Source organism: Pestalotiopsis fici, assembly GCF_000516985.1.
Source record: "Pestalotiopsis fici W106-1 unplaced genomic scaffold PFICI_Scf_1, whole genome shotgun sequence".
Lineage (NCBI taxonomy): Eukaryota > Fungi > Ascomycota > Sordariomycetes > Amphisphaeriales > Sporocadaceae > Pestalotiopsis > Pestalotiopsis fici.
Window position 1 is genome coordinate 4,315,546 of NW_006917091.1, and position 7,941 is coordinate 4,323,486.

Below are 7,941 nucleotides of genomic sequence, written 5' to 3' on the forward strand. Positions count from 1 at the left end.
CAAAACCAATCGTGTATGACAAATTTGGGTAACCTCCGTCCGTCCACTAGTGCTTTCCAAACAGCTTCTCCATGAAGCTGCGCTCCTTTAGCTTGTAGTCCTCGCCGTCAGGGTAAGTGTACTCGATACAGACATCGGTGCTGTTGATGTTCATGACGTCGGCGACGGTGCGGTTGGGGTAGAGATCGTACATCCACAGGGTGTGGTTCAGAGTAGTGGTGTTACCCGGGTCGCCGTCATAGTTGAGAATATCATCACCAGGGCACTGCGAAGATGTGAACTCGCACTCTGACTCGTCGACCTGGTTCTGGCCTCCCATCTCGGTCAGGCGGGAGCTCAGGTTGGCCGACTGCCACTTCCACCAGAGGGCGTCGAGAAAAGTGTGGTGCAAGAAAAAGATGGGGGTCTCCGGGGGCTCTGGGAAACGCTCTGCATGAGGCCGCCGACGGCAGCGTGGCCGGCGGCGTGGGGGGGTCGAGTAGTAGCAGTCCCAGGCGTCGTCGTACGTGTCCAGGTCCTCGCAGCTATCGACGCTCGCCTGGGTGGATCCCGACAGCGACGAGACTTGGAGGTCGCGGGAGATGCAGTACGAGCCCGTGTTGCCGTCGCTCTGCATGGTCAGGGTGATGTTGGCAAAGGGGCCGGTGGTGATGCAAGAGTCGTCGCCGCTGCCCGTGCCTCCGAGGGCGTCGTCCTGGAAAACGTCGGCATCGGCCAAGTCGTCGAGGCTAGAGTCTGAAATTTCATCCCAGTACCTGCATCTTCATGAGAATTTTGTTTTTAATACAGGAACCGGGTCATATACTACTTACGGCAGAGGGCCATTATAGTCACAAGCATCCCTTAGCATGTTGGCATGGACGGCGATAAAGTAGCGGTGCCAAGGAAGAAATTGACCCTAACATGAGACTTAGCCAACAAGCTTTTCCAAGAATGGCTCCTATCTATAACTTACGACATCGTGGATCCAACCGGTCTGGTAGATATGGTTGTATTGCAATTCATCCCACCTAGTGGACGCGTTGCCAATATCACTCGAGGCAGGCGTAGACATCAAGCACAGGGTGGCATCAATGTACGATTGTTGCTCGTCAGAAGTGAGCGAAGACCTTGTTCACGTGATTAGCCCTATGATACAAAATGGAGATTATCCAGACAATAATACCATGGCATAGCCTGCCTGGTGGTTGAACAACCATCACGCTTCACAGGCGTCACGAGCTCTGAAGAGGCCAGAGCGCATCCCGCGAGGAAGAGAATAGCGGCCGCTGGTCGAAGTAGGCTGGCCATGTTTGGAATATAGTAAAAAAGAGTGTGGTCGTGACGAGTTGAGAATTAGTTATTCCGCAGAACAGCACAAGGCATTGTTATATATTGAATCGAGGTTCTAGATTCTCTCTATCGACTGCATCCGTACGTTGCGTCCGTGAGTTTATGGGCCCCGATATGCACGCTCGAGCTGCGGCTTGCGGTATACCCTTGAAGTCGTCAGCAGCCAGTCGATAGTCTTGACAAATGCATATTCCTTTGCTCCATCAGATGAAATGTGATCGTCATTGTGATCCCAACCTATACGCGGCTCCACGAGGCTGCATCAGCTCTTCATGCTGTCCTACATTTCCATCCATTGTTGAATGTTGGCTGGTCAAAGCGGTAGGGGTGATACGAGGCGCGGCAGAACGTTGAGTCGCCCGCACAGCAAGGTGACCTTATTGGTCGCCCTACCACGACCTGAGTTGGGTTCTACACACAACCCATCGCAACGGCGTAATAGCATCTATTAGCAGCTAAGCGCCACACCATTGCGATTGGCCGCTCAGGTAAAGGAAGTTTCTACGTTAGCTGGCCCACTCCTAAGCTGTTCCCCTGGCTTCTAGGAGTATTTTTCATTGTGAGATCTACAGGGCAGAGCCGTTACAAATCATGCTGTCAGGCTGACAAGTGCCGACTAAGCCGAGTATGGGTGCAATTGGTCAATTTTATATGGTCAGCCAAACCTGAAAAGTCCTTATTGGTGTCCATTGTTTCTGTCGTTCCCACTTTATGCCTTCAGCTACACAGGGTTAAACGTTCAAGCCATCAAGCAGGGATCTACCTTAAGTCAACATCCCTTTGTTCTCAACAGCCGGCAATGACACGGCACTACGCGCGTCTCCACAGCGTTTATATTCCCGGATTCGGAAATTTTAGCTCGGCCGGAGCTAGCTTCTACAGTACTTCTGTTGCTCCCGCAATTGTGAAGAAATGGCACAATGGAGACCGGCAGTGAAGTCCCCGCATCGCGGGGAAGGCCACGCGGCCCTGCGCCTTGTTATACTACTATCATACGGAATGCGGTAGTGGACTTGCCGGCGGCAAAGGCGCAAGGCGCAGAGCCTCTCCCGTGATCTGGCCAGGGAGGTCCGGTTTAGTCAGCGTCTATATCCCCGGACGGTGAACTATATGAACATGGCGTCACTAAATTATAGCTATAATGTCTAATCCAATTTAGTGCCAAAATTTGTCAGTCCATTGTCCAGAACCTCTAGAGCCTGGAAGGGACTCGCCAACCTGTAGGATGTGTCCCAGTAGTAAGCAGTCATTGCCTTACAAAGCCAGTGTAGTTACGTATTGGCTTGCGATATCCCGGTCCACCATATTGTCCAGCCATGGCGTCAAATACGTTGAACCTAGCCGATAGCATATACGATGAAGGGGCCGACGATCTGTATAAGACGGCAGTTGGTGATGGTGATGATGATCATGATGCTCTCTCGTTCTTCCTATGTATTATGCACTTTGCTTAACTGAGCCGGCCTACATCAATCGAGAAGAAAAGAATACAAAGCTGAATATTCTTATTATTCAAGAGAACGAGAGATGCACTTCACTCAAGCCGTTGTCACCGGCCTAGCCGTGCTCTCAAGCTCCGCCCTCGCCCATCCCGGTCATGATTTCAAGGCGGAACTAAACGAGCGTCGAGATTTCCTCAAGACCGTCAAGCGCGCCGACATTAGCCACTGTGCCGAGAAGCTGAAGGCTCGCGGTGTCAACAAGCGCAACGCTGCGCGCCGACATGCAACACTTCAAGATGCCAGGGCCAAAACAAGCCTGGTGAGACGCAATGCCACGACGGTCGATGCTATCAACCATAACCAGACTGGCAACGGGTACACTGCAGCAACTGACGCGTCTGTTCTCTTTGAGGGCTTCAGCTCTTGTCTACTTACCCCTGAGGTCACACAGGGCCCATACTGTACGTATCCTCCAATATCATGAACCATACCTATGGAAAGAAGGAAAAAGAAAAAGGAGAACCATAAGGCGATACGCTAACAATCGTTTTCAGACGTGGGTGGCGAGTTTATCCGACCCAATATCATCGACGGTCAAGACGGTGTACCGACCATTCTTGATTACCAAGTGGTCGATGCCGACACCTGCGAGGTTGTGCCGAACGTGTACCTGGAGATTTGGCACTGCAATTCGACCGGCGTCTACTCGGGAGTCAAAGTTAGTGGCAACGGCAACGATGCCGACGCCTCCAACCTAAACAACACCTTCTTTCGCGGTATCCAGAAGACAAACGCCGACGGTGTTGCTCAATTCACCAGTCTCTTTCCTGGCCACTATGCCATGCGTGCCACGCATATTCACTTGATGGTACACACCAACGCGACCGTCTTTGCCAATGGCACACTTGGCAATAACAACATTTATTCCTCCCACATTGGCCAGGCCTTTTTCGACCAAGACCTAATTACCGAGGTTGAAGCGCTCTCCCCCTACAATACCAACACGGCCAGCATCACGGATAACGTGGACGATGACTTGTTCGTCCAGGAGACCGATAGCGAGGGCATCGACCCCGTCCACGAGTACATTTACATTGGCGATGATGTTTCCGATGGTCTTTTTGCCTGGCTGGCATTCGGTATTAATGCCACCGCGTCTGATGCCATTACTGCTGCCGCGTGGTATTATGCCAACGGCGGTCAGACCAATGCCGACTACGATTATCTGGCAGAGGAGGGGACCACCGGGGTCACTTCTCCTACAGCTACGGCATCTTGATTCGAGAAGTAACCTGTTTGAGCTGGGAAGAGAAGCCACTGGCATTTTACAGTGGAAGATGCTCGAATAATACACACTGTAGATGAGACAAAGATTTCTAGATTTATCAGATATTTTGCAGCAAATGGAGAACAAACATTTGTTTCAACCATATTATAACAGCATCCTATTCAACCGCCCTGTTGTGATACGAATGTTTAACCTGACTGATGTATACAACCAATCCACCGACACACCATCCACGACACCGCATATTTGGCACCTTTTTGTAACAAGATCCGAAGGTAAAATGGACCCCGTTGAGTAAAGTGATTACGCAAATTTCTGATACGCTGCTTTACGCAATTTCGCTCTCTTGTTGTCTCTGAGTCAATTCCTTAAAGATGGCCAGCTCAACTGGAAGACTAGACTGCGTTGAGCAGAGTCGTGGCAGCCAGTTTGCCGAGATTGTTCGAGGCCAACGGCGAGTCTCCAGTGAGAACACAACGGTCTCGATGTACTTTTCCAGTAATATCCGAATTGAGTACCTTGACACCCCGTTCCCGCAAACGGTCAGCAACTAGCCAGGGCATTTTGCCTGGAATGTAGCCCATTTCGATGTTGGCGCCCGTGTCTAGAGAGTCAGGAAACACGACAATTTCGTAATTGTCAAAAATGGACTTGCTTCCCGGACCATTGCCAACATCGGCAGCCAGCATACTGGCCGGTCCGTGGCAGAGGGAAATGTAGTAGCGTTGGTTGTCGAGAGCCCATCGCAAGATCTTGCCGACCGTGGGAGAGGCTGGAACGTCGTTCAAGACGCCATGGCCGCCTGGAATGAACACGCCTAGGTATGGCGTGTCGGTGGTGAAGCCGTTGCCCCAAACCTCTTCGAGCTTGAGGGGTTTGCGAATCTTGTTCTTGTACTTTTCATAGATGCGCTTGACGGCCTCGTCCTCCTTGGGGAAAGCCCAGACTTCAAACTTGACCGAGTCGCCAGAGATGGTGGCAATGTCAATGTCAAACCCGGCAGCATCGAGGTGGATCATGGGAAGCAACATTTCTACGGGATGGTTGCCCGTAGAAAAGAATTCACCTCCCGCCATTTCCAGGTAGCGCTCCTGTGTGGCGATGAGGAGAACCTTCCATTTGTTCCCGGTGTAGGCATTGGGATAGTCTGCGCCGTCGAAATCAGTTTTAGGTGAAACGTATTGTGACAAGGAGTACTTTGACGGAAAGAAGGCATCCTGTTCAGCTGGATCTGGGACAGGGGCGCGGTCTGATTTGGCGGCCATCTTGTTGCTTTCTGCCAGTTGTAATTATGAATTGGTTCGAAATCTCACATCGATAAATGTTGACTGGCTTCAAACAGTTGGAGAGGAGACCGTTGAGCTCTATATACGCCTGCCGAGGCCCAGGTTTAAGAGCTCGTCTACACCTCGCAAGCTAGTGAAGCTAGACAAAACTTGTTTCCCGGGAACTCTTATTTGATCTATGGAAATGATCTTGTGGTATTCAGGCTCGTTATGCACAGATCGCTTTGGGTCTAGATATTGACAACTCAGCTAATCTCTCCAGTAGCACTGGGGTGATGAATGGAACGGCGTGAAGTAGATTTGCCGAATATCCCCTCAAGCACCAAACTAGACGAACTTACCTCAAAAGCCCCCATAATAATACACTTCGTAGCCGCATTCACCATCATTGCCACCTTAAATTGAGTTGCATAGGCAAAGCTTACAAAATTCGGGGAAGAATTATCTAAGAAGACAATGGGACGTCTGCACGCAATTGTGTTCGAGACATTGTGATAGTCTTCTGTTTCCAAAACGTTTTCACGATAAGCAATAGCTATGCTTGCTGTGTTTCTGGTAACAGCGCACTACTTGTTATAGTGTAATAGACTATAACAGTATTTTTTTTGATATCGATTCTCTAACTGCGTTGCGGAGAAATAATGTAGTTTCTGCAATATCACTAGACCCCAAAGTACAGTCTCATAACCTTCTGATCAATGCTCCTACGGTCTCAAATTTCTTCGAATTTGACAACTGCTGCCACGTATCATTGCCTCACAGGGTCCCTCCCATCTTGCTATCACCAAGGCCTCAGGTGAAGGCGTTCTCGTCACAATCCCAAATAAAGCGACCGGGAAGATAGCGGAGTGAGTCTCCGGTGCTGATGTCCTCAACTAGAAAATTGCTTATCGCTTCGCCCCCATAGCTGAGCCACAAGTAAGTAAACGGAACGAGTTGGCCCTCCTCGAGAGTCAACGAAACGCTGATACTTTGCGGTGGAACAAAACGGCGGCCCCACGCCTCGCCATCACTGTTGTCGTAGTTGTAGTCGTGAAATGCCTTGTCTCCGAGCCACAAGAAAGCCCAGTCGTCGGTGTTGGGGCCGTCAACGTAGAAGATGTATCTGCCCTCGTGCGGGGCCCAAAAGTATCCCTGGGCTCGCACCGCTGTACGTGTTGGAAACAAATCCTGGCCATCACTAAAAGTGATTGGATCCGGAATGCCTAACCCATCATCCAACTCTCTTACGAATCGGAAATTGAGATTCTGGAGTGTACCATTGTATTGAGAAGGCTTGCCCTTGAAGTACGTAGGATCCGGTATTTCGGTCCGCAATTCAATGTATGGGCTATCAAATACTTTGTATCTTTGATGCGTTTACAGATTAGTACTTGTAACGATTTTAAGTACAATTAAGTAATGTTTGCTTTGCATTGATGGCTTCTCGGAGAGACATACCGGAGGCCAAGAGGTGTTGGATTGACTGCTGGCCCAAGAGCTATCGACGTAGTTACTGTAACAGTGTTCGTGAGGGGCTCGGCTGTGTGAGTGGATGTAACAGTTGATGTGACGGTGCTTGAATGTATGAGTCTGCTGGTCTTTGGGCTTTCATCATGGACAGCTCACCTTGTCTTTCCTCGATTTATAGTACGCGTCCTAGTCACAGTGCCTGTCTTTGTAGGCTAGAATCAAGTTAGCGGCCTTCTGTATAGTCTAGTTTACTGTCTGACATCTTCCAGCTTGCTTGGAGCACTTTTCTCCGATAGCACATTCGCTGGCATTCAGAAACAATGAAGACTGCAGAGGATTGGGTAATTCCTTACGCCATATCTTGTCTTTGTTTTGGTGGAAGTCGCGGAGGTGATGGATAGACAGGAACATGCTGCCGATTGAGATGATTTTCCCCAATTCAAAGGGAAATGCGATGGTCGTCTGGGATAATCCCCCTGTTGATTACCAAACCCAAGGTAATAACCCTGTCGCTTATCTATTCCGGCGGTTGGTCGCGAAATACAATCGGTGGCACTATTAGTGATAGTTGTTGTCTATACATCGAGCTAGAATCAGCCTCAGTACCAAGTCATGTGCAAACTCACTTACACTTGTCAAAGTACTGGTATTTGGAACAGTCAGAGTCCGAGTTGTCGTAGCCGTAATAGTCGCCACTGCTTGATTGCCCGTTTCTGTGACCCAGTGCGTGAAAAGTCCAGTCGGTATGACTGTTAAAGTCGAATCCCTTCTATTGATAAGTATGACTGTTTAGGAATTGATGTATCATACATACACAATCTTCGTGCCGTATCTGAGGTACTTTGAGCAGTACGCAGTGGCTCCTGCTTCCGTTCTGAATGCTGAAATGATTGGGCTGTGAGCATGGCAAAACCCTTGGTCATATGCTCTGGCCTCCTTTAGAGGCTCAGCAAGGGCCGCAAGCAGCGGCATGCCAAGCATTAGGATCGAATGCATGGTGGTTGGGGAATGTTATAGCGCTGGTAACATGTACGATTGACACTGCTTCAATTCTGTGCTTGCCTTCTTAGGTTGGTCAAGTGAGTAATGCTGATATATATATATATATATATATATATATATATATATATATATATATATT

The 7,941-nt window shown here is 49.4% G+C and overlaps 4 protein-coding genes across 4 annotated transcripts; 1 reads left to right on the forward strand and 3 right to left on the reverse strand.

The window, feature by feature from the left end:
* Positions 1-46: 46 nt before the first annotated feature.
* Positions 47-1,290, reverse strand: PFICI_01304 (uncharacterized protein; the record flags this gene model as incomplete). The annotated part of the gene is made up of 4 exons (XM_007829885.1): positions 47-755; positions 813-898; positions 956-1,109; positions 1,166-1,290. 4 exons carry the CDS (start codon positions 1,288-1,290, stop codon positions 47-49), a joined length of 1,074 nt encoding a protein of 357 aa, XP_007828076.1.
* Positions 1,291-2,859: 1,569 nt separating this feature from the next.
* PFICI_01305 (uncharacterized protein) lies at positions 2,860-4,053 on the forward strand (the record flags this gene model as incomplete). Its single annotated transcript, XM_007829886.1, has 2 exons — positions 2,860-3,235; positions 3,329-4,053. The coding sequence occupies 2 exons, from the start codon at positions 2,860-2,862 to the stop codon at positions 4,051-4,053; spliced, it is 1,101 nt and encodes a 366-aa protein (XP_007828077.1).
* A 404-nt stretch (positions 4,054-4,457) lies between these two features.
* PFICI_01306 (Molecular chaperone Hsp31 and glyoxalase 3) lies at positions 4,458-5,327 on the reverse strand (the record flags this gene model as incomplete). The annotated part of the gene is made up of 1 exon (XM_007829887.1): positions 4,458-5,327. The coding sequence occupies one exon, from the start codon at positions 5,325-5,327 to the stop codon at positions 4,458-4,460; it is 870 nt and encodes a 289-aa protein (XP_007828078.1).
* A 2,277-nt stretch (positions 5,328-7,604) lies between these two features.
* Positions 7,605-7,796, reverse strand: PFICI_01307 (uncharacterized protein; the record flags this gene model as incomplete). Its single annotated transcript, XM_007829888.1, has 1 exon — positions 7,605-7,796. One exon carries the CDS (start codon positions 7,794-7,796, stop codon positions 7,605-7,607), a length of 192 nt encoding a protein of 63 aa, XP_007828079.1.
* Between the last annotated feature and the right edge of the window lie 145 nt (positions 7,797-7,941).